This window comes from Triturus cristatus, chromosome 12 (genome assembly GCF_964204655.1).
Source record: "Triturus cristatus chromosome 12, aTriCri1.1, whole genome shotgun sequence".
NCBI classification, from domain to species: domain Eukaryota; kingdom Metazoa; phylum Chordata; class Amphibia; order Caudata; family Salamandridae; genus Triturus; species Triturus cristatus.
The window spans coordinates 9,334,003-9,350,987 of record NC_140595.1 but is presented as its reverse complement, the minus strand read 5'-3'; the positions used below and the strand labels follow the sequence as shown (position 1 = coordinate 9,350,987).

At 48.4% G+C, this 16,985-nt stretch overlaps 1 protein-coding gene and 1 long non-coding RNA gene across 2 annotated transcripts in view; one reads left to right on the top strand and one right to left on the bottom strand.

Moving 5' to 3' along the window:
• Positions 1–16,985, top strand: part of KISS1R (KISS1 receptor) — a 260,552-nt gene that overhangs the window by 190,647 nt on the left and 52,920 nt on the right. Inside the window, exon 3 of the mRNA XM_085637413.1 lies at positions 13,167–13,302. Coding sequence (XP_085493539.1) covers positions 13,167–13,302 — 136 coding nt within the window. The remainder of the gene's footprint in view (positions 1–13,166; positions 13,303–16,985) is intronic.
• LOC146772165 (uncharacterized) overlaps positions 3,803–16,985 on the bottom strand; it is a 50,690-nt gene continuing 37,507 nt past the window's right edge. The window contains exon 4 of the long non-coding RNA XR_014971963.1: positions 3,803–3,929. This is a non-coding gene — a long non-coding RNA (uncharacterized LOC146772165). The remainder of the gene's footprint in view (positions 3,930–16,985) is intronic.

Here is a 16,985-nt window from a genome sequence, read left to right as displayed (position 1 = left end):
GCCGGTGGAGTCGACGGACTCATGGTTACGCACCTGCGCGCTACGAGAGGTACTAGACCTGATAACGATTTTAGCAGCTTACACAGCAACCCCACACATTTTCCTACTCCCTGCTGACGAGAGGCAACTACCTCGAAACACGTGTCCAGGGATGGCACACGCCACGCATACTTGCATTCACACTCGAGCATAGGTGTATCCGCCGACGCTGACCTTCAGGGACCATTTTCATTGGGGGAACACGCCTGGTAGGTGTAGCAGTGTGCGACCAATCTGGTTTAACTTTATATTCAGGCTCCCTTGAGCCGGTGGAGTCGACGGACTCATGGTTACGCACCTGCGCGCTACGAGAGGTACTAGACCTGATAACGATTTTAGCAGCTTACACAGCAACCCCACACATTTTCCTACTCCCTGCTGACGAGAGGCAACTACCTCGAAACACGTGTCCAGGGATGGCACACGCCACGCATACTTGCATTCACACTCGAGCATAGGTGTATCCGCCGACGCTGACCTTCAGGGACCATTTTCATTGGGGGAACACGCCTGGTAGGTGTAGCAGTGTGCGACCAATCTGGTTTAACTTTATATTCAGGCTCCCTTGAGCCGGTGGAGTCGACGGACTCATGGTTACGCACCTGCGCGCTACGAGAGGTACTAGACCTGATAACGATTTTAGCAGCTTACACAGCAACCCCACACATTTTCCTACTCCCTGCTGACGAGAGGCAACTACCTCGAAACACGTGTCCAGGGATGGCACACGCCACGCATACTTGCATTCACACTCGAGCATAGGTGTATCCGCCGACGCTGACCTTCAGGGACCATTTTCATTGGGGGAACACGCCTGGTAGGTGTAGCAGTGTGCGACCAATCTGGTTTAACTTTATATTCAGGCTCCCTTGAGCCGGTGGAGTCGACGGACTCATGGTTACGCACCTGCGCGCTACGAGAGGTACTAGACCTGATAACGATTTTAGCAGCTTACACAGCAACCCCACACATTTTCCTACTCCCTGCTGACGAGAGGCAACTACCTCGAAACACGTGTCCAGGGATGGCACACGCCACGCATACTTGCATTCACACTCGAGCATAGGTGTATCCGCCGACGCTGACCTTCAGGGACCATTTTCATTGGGGGAACACGCCTGGTAGGTGTAGCAGTGTGCGACCAATCTGGTTTAACTTTATATTCAGGCTCCCTTGAGCCGGTGGAGTCGACGGACTCATGGTTACGCACCTGCGCGCTACGAGAGGTACTAGACCTGATAACGATTTTAGCAGCTTACACAGCAACCCCACACATTTTCCTACTCCCTGCTGACGAGAGGCAACTACCTCGAAACACGTGTCCAGGGATGGCACACGCCACGCATACTTGCATTCACACTCGAGCATAGGTGTATCCGCCGACGCTGACCTTCAGGGACCATTTTCATTGGGGGAACACGCCTGGTAGGTGTAGCAGTGTGCGACCAATCTGGTTTAACTATGTGTTTATGTACACAAGGAGCAGGGCTCTACCACTGTCATGCAGTCCTATGTGTCCATGTAAAAGCAGGGCTCCACTGCTGTCCCGGAGTCCCATGTGCTCACGTAAACAAGGAAGCAGGGCTCCACTGCTGTCCCGGAGTCCTATGTGTTGATTTAAACAAGGAGCCAGGACTCCACAGCTCTCCTGCAGTCCTATGTGTTGATGTAAACAAGGAAGTAGGGCTCCACAGCTGTCATGCAGTCCTATGTATTCATGTACACAAGGAAGCATGGCTCCACCGCTGTCCTGGAGTCCTATGTGTTCATGTACACAAGGAAGCAGGGCTCCACCGCTGTCCTGCAGTCCTTTGCGTTTATGTAAACAAGGAACGAGGACTCCACAGCTGTCCTGGAGTCTGATGTGTTCATGAAAACAAAGAAGCAGGGCTCCACAGCTGTCATGCAGTACTATGTATTCATGCACACAAGGAAGCAGGGCTCCGCCGCTGTCCTGGAGTCCTATGTGTTCATGTAAACAAGGAAGCAGGGCTCCACAGCTGTCATGCAGTCCTATGTGTTCATGTACACAAGAGAGCAGGGCTTCACCGCTGTCCTGCAGTCCTAAGTGTTTCTGTACACAAGGAACAGGGCTCCACTGCTGTCCTGGAGTCTGGTGTGTTCATGTAAACAAGGAAGCAGGGCTCTGCAGCTGCCCTGCAGTCCTATGTTATCATGTACCCAAGGAAGCAGGGCTCCACAGCTGTCCTGCAGTCTTATGTGGTCATGTACACAAGGAGCAGGCTCCACCGCTGTCATGCTCCACCGCTGTCATGCAGTCCTATGTGTTTATGTGCACAAGGAGCAGGGCTCTACCGCTGTCATGCAGTCCTATGTGTTCATGTAAACAAGGAAGCAGGGCTCCACCGTTGTCCTGCAGTCCAATGTGTTCATGTAAAAAAGGAAGCAGGGCTCCACAGCTATCCTGCAGTCCTATTTGTTCATGTACCTAAGGAAGCAGGGCTCCACCGCTGTCCTGGAGCCTGATGTGTTCATGTAAACAAGGAATCAGGGCTCCACAGCTGTCCTGGAATCCAATGTGTTCATGTACACAAGGAAGCAGGGCTCCACAGCTGTCCTGCAGTCCTATGTGTTGATGTAAACAAGAAAGTAGGGCTCCACAGCTGTCATGCTGTCCTATGTGTACAAGTACACAAGGAACCAGGTCTCCCCAGCTGTAGTGTAGTCTTCCCTTGTGTTCATGTACACAAGGAAGCAGGTTTCCACATTGGTACTGTAGTCCCATGTGTTCAAGTAAACAAGGAAGCAGGGCTCCACAGCTGTCTGTAATCCCACTGTGGAAATGTACCCAAAAGTGAGCACTGGTGCAGGGTCACCCTCTCATCCACGGGTCCAAAGACTATCAAAAAGAGATCTGCACTGGAGTTGAAATAAAACAACAAGTTTATTAATCACTCATGAGCGGTACCACGTCCACACAACACTCTCAAGTTATGTAAGAGGAGGTACACTGAACTCACAAACCGTCGTCCTTATATACAGCTTTGTTGCAATGTAAGCATATGGACAAAAATGGAAAGAACAAGTTTAGAAATAGCTATCAGCAAACAAGGGCAGATGGATGACCACTTGGTCAGAAAATAGGGAGGGGGAGAAGGAATGCTTATGGCAGCAGTAAACAGTCAACAGATTACATCTAAGACCAGGTGCACCGGCAGCTACAAACCCCACAGCACGTACATTGCTGAGCCATGTCGAAAGAGGTCAACTAAAATAGATGACACAAGCAGGGTTAAAAGGCGAACAGCAGAGGACGAAAGAATTACGAAAGAAACTAAATGGACACCACAGCCAAAATGGCTGTTGCTTACACTAATGTAAAATATTATACGTTTCCACACCATGTGTTCAAGTAAACAAGGGAGCCCTCCTTGAGCCGGCTGATCTTCAGGGCCCGTCCTGGGACAATGTCACTTAGTTTGTTGTATCTTACAAGACGTAGCTGAGTTGTCTTTAAGTATTTCTTTATTAACTTCTTAGTTGCAAGATATTACATATGTACATCTGTCCAATAGTAAGATGTTCCTTAATCACCAGCCCCACCAGGAGCAGCCTGTCTGCTGCTCATCCCATCTCCAACTGTCACCACTCATCCACACTGGCAACCAAGCATTCCAATACCAACTCTCACTCTGGATGAGCAGCAGGGAGTGCTAGGTTGGGAAACATACATAAATACAATCAGGATATAACATAGTCCTCAAAACCTCACCCTGGCTTCCTCTCCAGGAAAGATAAAAGGGGGTGGCATCCTCACCCCAAGTCTTGCAGTCAAGTGCCAACCACTCGCCTTGTTCCCTTCTTCCAAGCTGCTGCCGTTGACCCATTTGAACCAGGTGGTTCCAGAGAGGAGGACAAACAGCTCGATTCTGAAACAGGAAAACATTTAGGGACCAGGTAACACGGGTAAACATCCACTGTACACTTACACTCGAAAACATAGACAAGCATTTGCAATCCAATAGGTCTCGCATTTGCGAGAGTTTAAGCTATTAGCATTGTAGATGACAAAGCCTTTTATTTATGTGTTTTCAAAACCAACACACATATGAAAGGCATTTTCATTTCTAGTATCAGTAGCTCAAACTCTCGCAAATGCGAGACCACTTTCATAGTGGCCACGCCCCTTTCTGTACATGTGGCCTGTTGTGACTGGAATATGGTAGCAGCGTCAAAAGAAAGGGGCACGGCCAATATGTATGTGAAAGCATAGTATGGGGGCTCTCACTGCGGGGAAAAAAACGATTCATAGCGCGGCTGTTAAAGTTAAAGTGGACAGCACTGCCAAATTAAATAAATAAAGAAGTGCAGCCGCTATACTTAAAGCGGACCGGGCTACTAAAGTAAAGCAAGAAAGTTATTCGGCTGCTATAGTTAAAGCGGCCTGCAATTAGTAAATAAAATAAAAGCGTGCGGCATGCTGCTTGTAGGAAAGCATATAGTGGGTGGAATAGGGGCAAATCATTGAAGAAAATAGTGCTCACAGCCTAGATAAAGCAGACCGTGTAACAACACAAGTAATAAAAAGTCCAGTCCTCATGGGAGGTTACAAGTGCAGACAAGGCGGTACCAAGGAGGGACTACTTAAGCCTATTCATGAATCAAAAGCAACGATTTTGAAAGGACAGTACCAGGAGGCAATTGAAAAGATGGACAGGAAATGGGTGAAGCTTCAAGTCTCCACCTGAATACAGCATGCCTCGCAGAGAGGCGCATGCGCTGCCCAGGCTCGACCTAAAAACATGGCTGCCACAGTATCTGCAATATTGAAACATCGCCCGACAAAATACACCCAAATGCACCACCAAGCATTTAGTCCCACATGCAGTAGGGGTGGAGTCAGAATAGCAAATTAACCTAATTCTGTTGAGTTACGAATTTCGGATTTGAAAATTCACAACAGGCTGATTTTTGTAGAGTTATATGTACTGGCGAGGGGTAGATATGTTGGCAGTAGATGTTTCTGAGTGCCTGGCTTTCCCTTCTGTGGTTTCACCTTCTGTTCTATTCTATTCGAGTGATTTGTAAAGCCGGCTATACTCTGACAGGATTGCGGACCTTATAGAAAAGAATGTCTTCTATCCAGGTGTCCAAATACATGTTTAAGAAGATTACAGAAACAGCACATCTCCAGAGGGAGCTAATGCCAATGTGTGGACACAGGAAATAAAGCGGTCGCCCACCGGCCCATCAAAAAGTAACTTTCACAAAACTGAGAAGTCTGCAAGAAGGAGACCTGAGTGAGCGGGAGGAAACATCCATAAAGCCTGGAAGAAAGAGAACCTGGACTAGTACCATGTAACGCCCAGAGAACCAGGCAAAGAGACTTAAAAAGAATGCGTTTAGAGAAAGACATGTAACCAGCAGCCATTTCTGGTTTATAAAATATGATCAGTTTTGGCTATTTTATGTAATTAACCCAGTTAAAAAATAATTGGGAAAAAACTGACTGTTTTAGCAGATTTTGTTTGGAGAAAAAGTGATGTCTCCAATAATGCACCATTTTGTACAATTTTTTAGTTTGAAATGAAAGTTTTATTGCCCTATTTAGAGTTTGATGTTTTTCACTGTCCTTCAGGGTGGTGACGCCCACCGCCCTGACATAGGACTACCATATTTAGAGATCATTGCCGGCCCTGCAGTGACCTCTGTGCAACGGCAATTCCTGTGAAGGCATGGAAAGTTTGCTGAGTGGCCCCATGTTTCAGGTGAATATTCACCAAGCCTGTTTCTAAAAAAACATCCCAAAGCAAGAGGTTTTTTTGTTGTTTTTTTTAAAACACACATTGCGGGCTTCGTAGTGTGAATTACCGGGGGAGAGGGGAGAACATGGGGGCTGCTAGCAAAGCTGGCGCTTGCCGCCGGAGGCACTTCCGTCCTGTCCCGCTATCAACATGATCTGAGGCTGAGAGCCGAGATGCAGCCCTTCCGCGTTGCAGCTGGTGGACTCTAGAGGCTCCTTCTGTCGGCATTTTCTCTCTCTTTTCCCTCGCCGGCGTCTTTAGGTGGAGGTTCGTGGTGTGAACGCCATTTTTCTGTCGGATGTGTGTGAGCGCACCCGCCGACCTGCCGCGTTGTTCTGCTGCCGCCCTGGAGCTGAGGAGGGGCCGCAGAGCAGCGGCTCGCGGGCTCCTCTGGGCTGACACAGACAGAGGCAGCACAGGACGACCCTCCACTCCCAAGAAGTCTAGAGCGTTTCATCCTCCCGAAGACGGAGATATTGAACCAGTCCGGTTACAGTCGCCGAGGAAACAACAACAAAAGCGACATTCACCAATACAAGGACAGGTGCAGGGGGAGCAGGGTGGAGGGTTTCACCTTAATGTGGCTCCAGTTCCAGTCCCTGCCACATTGACTACAGAGGGTGGTACGCTTGTGCTCACTCCCTCACAGCCACTGCAGTTAAATTCATTAGCCCAGGCACTGGAGGCCAGGGGGAGAGGGTGAATCCCACGAGTATTCCTGGTAATGGCATCTCATCGATCGCGCCTATAACAACCAGGGGCGTAACACAGGCCCCTGCAGCCTCCGCGGTGCGGAGGGACCCAAGCTCCAGGCGGCCCCCTCAGCACAGCACTCTTGCCGGAGAGCTCTTGATTGAGCTCGTTACGCTAGTGATAACAACTAGTAGTAGGAAAGGTAGAAGGCGTGGTGGTGGAGTGCGGGGGACTGCAAAGACCAAAAGTAATAAATACCCCCAGGTTGAAAAAAGTGGCATAAGTGGCAGTGGTAACCCACCTCAGGTGAAAGAGAGGAAGGTGAATACTTCCCCCGATATAGATAACCTTTCTACTTTTCAATATTGCGAGGTAAAGGGGAGGAGAATCAAAGCAGGAAGAGCTAAAAGCCACTCTCTGGACTCAAGAATTAAGATTACACTGTCTTTACGGCCGTACTTCAAGGTGCAAACATTAGTGTTAGACGTAGTTAAACAAGGAGAGGCTCTAAGGAGGCGCTCAAAAGGGCAGTCGGAGTTACCCCTTGTTCTAGAAGGAATGGAGGTGGCAGGCAGCCTCCCTTTGGTTGGGCAGACCCCTTCTGAAAAGGTAGCAGCAATTGCTGCAGAGGCCCTAAGGGCTCCAACAGCCCTGACAGCCCTAAATATTGCCTTGAACACAAATAGGATTTCCCCACAAAAGTTTAACCCCGGCTGCTCAACTATGTCGGACAATGATAGCACAGAAGGCCAAAAAGCTGCTGATGAGCAGGGAATCAGCGGGGCTTCAGTGGCTTCTCTGGAAACTCTTTTCTCCTCCTTATCGGCGGATACAAAGAGGGGGTTTTCGATTTCTGAGGCGAACCAAGAAGAGATCCGGCTCTTTTGTGAGACGTTGGATAAGAAAATCGATCTCTTAAACTCCAGAACAGAGGTGTTGGAAAACTCCGTTGGAGAAATTAGAGACGAGTTGGGGGTGGCCAGAACAGACATCGCACTCCTCAAGAAAGAGGAGATAATGCTCCGGGATAGACTTGAGATACTAGAAAATAATTCACAGAGAAATAACTTGCGTCTCTTGAACGTCCCAGAGGGGAGTGAAGGGGAAGACATCAAGTCCTTCATTGTCACTCTCATTAAAAGAATCAGTCCAGAACGAAGAATCAGAGGAGGACCTGAGGAAAGACATACAGAGGATCCACAGGGACCCCTTCCGGAAACATCCTAACTGGACAAAGCCAAGGAAAATACTCATACACTTTCTAATGTTTTCCCTGAAGGAAATGATCCTCAACCGTTCCTTGAGGCAAAAGTCCTTGAAACCCAGAGACTTTGCCTTTGAAATTCGTTCTGACCTGGCCCGAACATCGTTGGACAGACAATGGAAGCTGGGCAGGAAAATGGACGATTTTAAGAAATTCGGTGCGGTTGCCCAGTTACAATTGTCTGCACTTTTGAAAGTCATGCATAATAATAAAATGTATAATCTCAAGACAGTGCAGGAGGCAAAGGAACTTCTTGTCTTGCTAAAGTTACAGTCACTAAGTAGCTTAGTCGAAACTTTTTATATAACTCCCTGTATTAGGTTTTTTCTGTCTCTCGGGGTAGGGTTTAACTTTTGCTTTAAGTCCTGGGATCTCCACGTTATTCAGAATTCAGAGAAGAATGCACGACTCAATGACTTGCAAACTATAACCCGGTTTAATTTAAGATTGTGGAGGCATTTTTTCACAAGTAGCTTTATAGGAAATTAGAAATGGGGTGTTTTTTCCCCTGAGCCTCAGTCTCTAATCCTAGTATATAAAGTAAGGATGGGACAGGGCAGGTTGCCTCGGTAGGCAGAAGCTGGACCATTAGTCCAGGTAAATGGGGGTAGGGTTCTCCAGGGGTGGGGCAAGGTTGGGGGGTTTGGAGGAGATTGAAGGGGAGCACGGAGTGGGGAGCAGAAGGGTAAAAAAGAAAAGAAGTTTTGCTCTTTCGCCTTTTAGCTTGTCCTATTTATCTTGGTTATGTTGGGTGTGTTATTCCGGCACCCCCAAGGTTCTGTTGTCTAAACCGCCATGACCATTATCCAGTTCTTATCCTGGAGTGTTAACGGTCTGGGAGTATAAACCAGACGTACAAGAATCCTGCAGTATCTTAAAGACTCCCCTACGCAGATTATCATCCTGCAGGAAACGCATCTCTTAAAAGAGGAATTGGCTGGAATTTTTAGCAAATTAAAGTGGGTGGAACATTTTATTAGTACCAATCAGAGTGCTAATATTAGGGGTGTAGCTATCTTGGTTAAAAAACAAGCTAACACACGCGTCCTAAAATCTGTGATGGACCCAGATGGCAGGTGGGCCATTGTCGAATTGTCCATTCAAGGTTTCCTTATAACTGTGGTAGGCTACTATGGATCCAACCAGGATGACCCTTCTGCTTTGAAATCTATCTTTGCAAATTTGTTGAAATTCCCAGAACCAATTATTATGGCTGGCGACTTCAATTTAGTTTTAGATCCCCTACTAGATAAGTCCCCAAGTAGCAGAGCAAATGTGCTGTCCAAGTCTCGGACATATCTTCAAACAATGTTAGCACAAATTGGACTGTGCGACGTCTGGAGAGAAAGGCCGGGCTCCCAGTTAGGTCTCTCCTTTTATAACAACAAGTATGGCCATAAGTCAAGGATTGACTACATCCTGGTCAGCCACGACCTTAGGGGTAAGATCAAGAATATCAGCTACCTGACTCCCCATTTGTCGGAGCATGCGGCTGTATGGATGGACTTAGGTTCAGCAGGGAAAGATCAATCAAGGGTATGGACATTTGATCATTCATTACTTCTCGATGAATCTGAAGTTAAGTACTTATCTCTAGAAACAGAGAGTTTTTTTAATACGAATATTGGTTTGGCCGAGACTTCACTGGTGTGGGACGCTTGGAAGGTCTTCCTGAGAGGTATGGTCACAAGCAGGGCATGCTATAAGAACAGGCAATACAGGGAAGAGGTGGCGCAAAAGGAGTCCGCGATGAAGACTGTAGAGCTGAGGTTGAACAGGGAGATCGACCCTGAAAAACGGCAAGAGCATATCGTGGAATTAAAGACCTTAAAAGATCAGCTAGACACTACCATCTAGCTGAGGATCACAAAAAGATGGGAGGCCAGTTAGATGGCCCATTTTGAAAATGGAGAGAGAGGCAGTTAACTCCTGGCATGGAAAGTCAAGTCGGATAGGATGTAAAATGTAATGAAACAAATTGACAGCGAGGATAACACTTCTTCAGTGTCCATCGACGAAGAGATTGGAGAGGCCTTTTTAGCCTTTTTTCAGGAGTTATACAAAGAAGATAGTGTGGTAGACAGAACCTGGGGTGGTTAAGTGGAAATTCGCTTGCCTCCCTAAATCCCTCCCAGCGAAAAAATCTGGAGCTGGACATATCCCAACAGGACGTCAGGAAGGCCATCGCTGCTTGCAAGAGGGGAAAGGTGGCAGGGCTGGATGGGCTCCCAGCGGAACTGTATAGATCTTTGGGAGAGGTTATAATCCCGACTATGACTACACTTTTTAATAACATATTATCTGAAGGGGCTAGACCTCCTGCTTCATGGGGAGAAGCTACCATCTGATTAATCCTGAAAGCAGGAAAGAACCCGGCGAATTGTGGGTCTTATAGACCCATCTCCCTCTTAAACACTGATTATAACATTTTTACAAGGATCCTCGCAGACAGGCTGGGAGCAGTAGCAGGTAGACTGTTGTATCCTGATCAGAAGGGTTTTATAAGAGGCAGAAACCTATTTGATCTCACGCATGATTTTATCGGAGCTATCGACTTGGCTTCTACTTTTTCTTTACCTCTGGCAGCAATGACACTAGAAGCCACCGAGGCATTTGATAGGGTCAACTGGACATGTCTCTCTGCAGTGATGGAAAAGTTCAACTTTGGAGAGAAATGTTGCCGAGTTATACAGCTTATATATAGAGATCCTTTGGCAAGACTTCTAGTTAATGGTAAATTGACCAACCCTTTTAAGATTACTAGGGGCACCAGACAGGGCTGCCCACTCTCCCCGCTCCTTTTTGACCTGTATATTGAGCCCTTTGCTCAGCGCTTGAGATGAGCCGAGAATTATATCATTTAAGTTTGGAGCGTGGGAGAGGAAGGTTGCCCTGTATGCGAATGACGTCTTGATTCTGTCATCTGAGTTGGAGGCATCCTTCCCTCAGGTCATCAGGCTGCAACAAGATTTTGGCCGGGTCTCTGGCTATGAGGTGAATGCAGGGAAAACAGAGATCATGGCGTGGAACCTGCCGGAGTGCCGATACCAGACCAAGAGTGACAAGATATATCTGGGGGTTAGGATCGAACAGAATGTAGATAAGATTGCTGGGACTAATCTTGCAAAAATCTCCAGGGAATGTCAGAAACTTATGAAGTCCTGGGCCCATCTCCCACTGACTATTTTAGGTAGGATTAATGTAATTAACATGATTATACTACAGAAAATTACTTTTCTCTTCAATACTATTCCCCTACATTTCGAAAAACAGGCGATTGATAAATTACAGCAAGCAATTACTTCATTTGCACGGGCATATAGGGCCACGAGGATAGCGTGGAAGAACCTTAGGCATAGGAGGGGGAAAGGGGGCCTTACGCTCCCTGATCTTCAGCACTATGCCTGGGCTTCTCACACTCAAGAATGCTGTTGAAATCCCCAGACAGCACAGACAGGGGGGTCATGTTCTCTACTATGTTAAAGGGTGTGGGGCTGCCGCTTGAGGGGTTCCTCTTTAAATATGGCGATCAAAAGTACTTCAAGAAGATCAGGTTGAAAGTCCTTTTGGCAGTGGCCCGAATATGGGCTAGAATTAAGCAACGTACTGGCTTAAATTATTATTCAAGCTTAGCTCCCCTGTGGGATTCTCTAGGGGCTCCAGACTGTCTGAAAGACAAGTTAGCTACGCCACTTAGAACAGCAGGGTTTATGGCATGGAGAGATCTGGCTCTTGAAGGGTCACTTTTACCATGGGCGTCTTTTCACAGTAGGCTAGAGGATGGCATGTCTAGGTTTAAGTACCAACAGTTGCAGAGTTGGTCACAGAATCTTAAAAAAACGATAGGCATAGGGAACACTCTAGAGGAGCAACTGGTTTTAAGGCCTGTGGGGAGCAAAGAGGTCTCTTTCTTTTATTGGGCCATAGAAGAAGCCGTAGATGGTCACTTTAAATTGGCGGGAGAATTGTGGGGAGCTTCCATGCCAGACGAACACTGAGAAGATTTGTGGCAGACTTCTTTTCATACCTTGTTTGCTACCGTAAAACCAGTCTGGCTTAGGAGGAATCGCTATTTTTCCACCCACTGGGCCTATTTTTCTCCAGCAAGACTCTCTAAAATAGCGAACGGCCCCCCCAGTCAGTTGTAAGACATGTGACCTAGTAAATGCTTCTGATATACATCTGTTTAAAGTTTGCCCTGGGATAACAGAATACTGGGAGAGAGTAGGGGCAACTTTAGCTGACATTGTGGGAACTCCAGTGCAAATTTCTCTCGTCCTCATCATCTTTGGCATAACTAGTGAAATCACAGGCCCTGCTAGGGGGTTCCTATTCTATGCAATACTGTTGGCTAGGAGAGAAATCTGTAGGAGATGGGTAGAGGCTACACCCCCCATGTACTCAGAATGGCTGTGCTCCCTATATAAGATTTCCAATATAGATCTGGGTAGACTGCAGAACAGCAAAAAGAAAGCACTATGGGATTGTCTGCTTAATTGGTCCCAGCGTTATCCTTTTTCGGGTTAGTTTGATTTGGGGCAGGTGGAGTTTAGGGGTTTAAAACTGTTTACACAACCTTTTGATCCTATGATTAAGCCTCTCTGGAAACTCTCAGACTGTGTTGGGCCTGGCTCTTTGCCCAGTTTCCATTTCGTGCGGGCCCGCACTAACAGTCTTCGGTCTCGATTCACCGGAAGAGAGTGAGACCACCCTTTTTCTTAGACAGGGGCTAGCGGCATTCTGTGGGATTGTCGTATACCGGTAGGCGGGCTTTGCACCTGGCCTCCAACTTGATTGCCTACGTCTCCTTGAAACCGAGAAACGGTATAGACATTCTACTTTCTGTCGATTGCGGTCTGAGGCGCTGAGGCGAATGAGGATAAACATTTTTTTGGTTTTTTTAAACTCAGATTGCTATTGACCCTGACACCCTGAGATGGTTCTCCCAGGGTGTGGGGGTCATTGGTACTTTCTTCCCGTTTTATCACCGCCAGAGTTTCCTTGGAAGTTATGAACAGAAAAAATTAGAACCTAAGACTGTCGTGAAGTTTGTAGGATTCCCCAAGACCTGCGCGTTTTGGATGATCTAAACTGAGGGATTGGTGTCCCAACCGCTTCCGGACACCCCCACAGTACATGTCAGCCGTTAGACCAGCTAGCTCTACAGTGCCACTACCACCCCCCTGTATCTTCTATGGTAGTGGCTGAGGTCTACTTGTTGACAGAGGTTTTGTCGTTAGTCTGAAAGTCTTACTCCTGTGGGTGTGCTGAGGCCTAGCCTCCGAGAGAAGTTTTGTCATCAATTGGGGATCTCTTGCCTGTAAGGCTTGCTGACACCTAATCTTCGAGATAGCATGTAGCTTTCTGGCGAGAGACCATCTAACCCGCTCTTTTTTCCCCACTAGGTATCTGTCCAGGCCACGTGTGTGACGCTAACCGCCATGAGTGTGGACCGCTGGTATGTGACCGTCTTTCCTCTGCGCTCTCTACGGCAGCGCACCCCCCGCGTGGCGGCTGCTGTCAGCCTGGGCATTTGGATAGGTAAGGAAGGGCCCTGACATGGCCTCAATCACTGCCCAGTTTCCATCCTCACATCTCCACTTGCTTCCTCCTTCCCTCCCTCCCTCGCTAGCAGTCTTTTCTCTTCTCTCTCTCTCTTTCACTTATGTGGCTATCCCCTCTCTCTTCATTACCTTTCACTATCTCATTCTCTTTCTTCTATTTCACTGCCCTCCCTCTTTATAGCTCCCTCTCTTTCTTATCCACTTGACTCTTTTTCTTCTTTCTCTCACTGCTTATTCTCTTTTTACCCCCTTTGTATTTCCCTCTGCCTCCTCGCCAATCTTTGTCTCACCTGTCTCACCTCCTGTTTCTGAGTCTCTCCTCCACCCCCCCACCCCTCACACTCCCCTGAGGCTGCTGCTCTGCTCGTGTCTCTCCCTCCAGCCTGCATTTCCTTGCCCCACGTGCTTCCCCTCGATGATTTCTCACTCCCTGGGTTTGTATGTTCCTTCTTTGCCCCCTTCCTCCCCTCTCCACACACACATCTCTCCGGCCCCTCGACGTCTCTTTAATCAGGGGGTCTTCAAGAGCTTTCAAAGCTCTCATTCAACCTCTGAAGAGGGCAGTGTGCCGCTTGGCTCCAGTTAACACTTAATTCCCAGAAAGAAATTAGCAATTATCAATCAGGGTCCAGGAATGGACGAGGCACGAGCTCAGCGCCCATTAGGGGCACGTTGTACGTAGGAGTAGCGCACGCGACGCTCCCCCGCCCATCACGAGGACTGCAGAGGAAGCAGAGGGGACGGAAAGAAAAGATTAATGAATATCTGTTATGGGAACCTGTAAGGGTCTGTGTGGGGCCAGCTCATCTCCTTAGAGGTTGTGTCCAGAATTTAGAAAGAAAAAGACTCTTCCGTCTGTGGTCAGGTGTGGGCCATGGGTGTTTTTGGGGTGGTTGAGTCTGTAAAGGGTCTTTCGCCCCATGTTTGTCACACCTGCGTCACTAATGGTCAGCCTTGCTAGGTCTCTGTGGAGGGATTCCAGACACAGTAACACACACCGTCCCGTCCTTGTGAGGTGGGCGCGTGGGGCAGGTCTGCAGGCTTTCTTCATGTCAGTAGGTGGTCAGAAGGCACTGCAATTGGGTGCCACAAGCTCTGGTGTACCCCAAAAATTCTACCATTGCAATAAGTTGTTGGCTGAAATGCTACCAGAAAGGGTGGGGCACTATCCTGGGTTAAGGGGGCAGTTTGGGCACCCGCCACCTGCAGAAGGGTTTCTTGGTATGAGCACCGACAGGTTGTGGGTCAAAACTGGGTGATCTGGATAGTGCACAATCAAACAAAATGGCAGCATGGGAGTAGTTCTCACTGGGCGTTTCGGGCGCATCTGAATTTGAGCCATAGGATTGTGCTAGCATGATCAACTCTTAAAATCTTGCCTGCCACCATGGAGAGCAGGACAGCATCCTGCTATAGAAACACACCTCTCTCAAACAAGGATCCCCTTATCCAAAACGTGTCCAAACTAGACTCACAAAGATTTCCTTTAACACAAACACTCCCACTCCAGTCCAAGTAGGAAGACACTTAGCTTTGAGTTGGACTCAATCCCAACTTTCACCCCAAATATTCAAAACAATTTGTGGGAGCACCTACCAGGAACATACAATCCGCCCACCCCATCGATATCAGAAAAAATATGAACAGGAGTGAGTACCAGGGTACTTGATTCTTGCCACGCCTTGCTGCTGTCTGACTCAGGGCCAGCCGCGGTCCGTGCAGGTGAGGGGGGATTTCGAAGGACGACGACGAGGGAACATTAATTATTTATTTAATTTCCCCTCGTCATCGTCCATCGAAATCTCCCTGCACCCGGCCCCACCGCCCCACCTCTCGTACCTGCATGGGCCGCGGCTGCTCAGGGCATGTTCTTCTGCTCCTAGACTGTGGGCATGCTGTTCTGTGGTTTGACTGAGGGCATTCTGTTCTGTTGCTTTACTGTGGGCATGCCCTTCTGCTCATAGCCTCTGAGTATCCACTTGTGCTCTTAGGCTCTGAGAAAGTAATTTTACTGTCTGACGGGCAAGCATTTAACCCACCCACCCACTGCAATTGCGCCGCCAGGTAGTAGTGCTCCATATTAGGTACTGTGAGGCCTCCCTGACCGACTGGTAAGTATAACTTGGACAGTGCAACACTGCACCGCAATCCGTTCCATATCCATTCCATATGAATTCACGCATGACACATTAGAAGGAGCAGAAGACAGGACGCCAAATATACACTGGCAAGTTAGTGAAGAAATACAGTAACCAGGGCAGTACCACCATTTTAAGTAGCACAATGCGGCCCATGGCAGTCAGGGGCAGACTCCACCAGAAGAGTATTTGCAAATTTACAGCTGTTATTGCCCGCAAGATGTTCCCCTCTAGTAGGTCCACTGACTAATGATATGCACGTATTCCAAAGTACCGAAAGACAGTGGGCTGCCACTCCACAGGTATATCGTTAATGACCAGTGAGGGGTTCGGGGCAAGCCCGGTTGAATGGGTACAAGCAAGATTTCACCCAATTCACTCTGAGAACAGAGAGGGATGCAAAATCATTGAGGATCCCCACCAAGTCAACAGGCGTTCTCCTTATGTCCCGGACGTACAGGAGCAGGTCGTCTGCGTACAGGGAGATCGCATGCATACCATCACTCAAGGGGATACTCCATTCCACCCCACTTCCACAAATGGCTTCCACAAACTGCTCTATAGCCAGCGAGAAGAGCAGAGATGACAGCAGGCACCCTTGCCTGGTACCATGACTTATGGGCACAGGATCCGACACGAGAGCAAGCAAGAGGATGCAAAGAAGCCCGCTTGATCAGCCGGACAAACGCTGGCAGCAGACACATACAGAGCTGTGTAGTGTCTGTGAGCCCGCCATGGATCTCCAGCTGAGTGTACAACAGCTGTCCCGAAAGGGAATGCAGTGAAAGGATAGGGTACCCTGCCTGCTGACGGATCAGCCATGCGAGCAACCGCCCACTTGGTCTGCAGCTGCATGACTGCGGGCGAAATGCGCAGAATAGTTCAGACACCGCAATCTCTTCAGTAGGTCTGCCTGCTCATGTCGCACATCCGCCAAACGCCGTGTACCACTCAAGTACGTTATTGATGCAGACTCCAGCTTCAGGAGGAAGAGCTCAATACACGAGATTACCATCAATTTGTTTGCGAGCACCCCGCTGAGTTCCATGCAGTGCCCCCTGATTGTGACTGTGAACACTTCAAATTCCATGTCTCTGGTGGCAACAGAGCCGGCTTTTGCTTCAAAGAAGTCCTCCTTGGCAGTGCCCAGCAACGCCCATAAAGGAGGATTCTCCATTGCCGCAGGTTGAAGGTGCCGGATATGCACGGCCTATTTAGTGTCTTCCCATTCCAGCTGGAGAAGCTGGGAGTTGTGATCTGAATGTGTGCGCCCCAGGTAGTCTACATGCCGACAAACCGGGAGCAGCTCCGACAAGCTCACAAGGCGATCAATGCGGACATGGAGGCCTTGCGACGAGGAACAAAAAGAAAGAATCGAACATACAGGTTCAACTCTCTCCAGACACCAGCCAAGCTCCAGTGCTGTAGCCAGTCTCCTAGACATGGTGACTGTACGGGAAAGCTGTGGAAAAGACCTGTCTAATGCCAGATCAGGTACAGCATTGAAATCCTCCCTTATGAG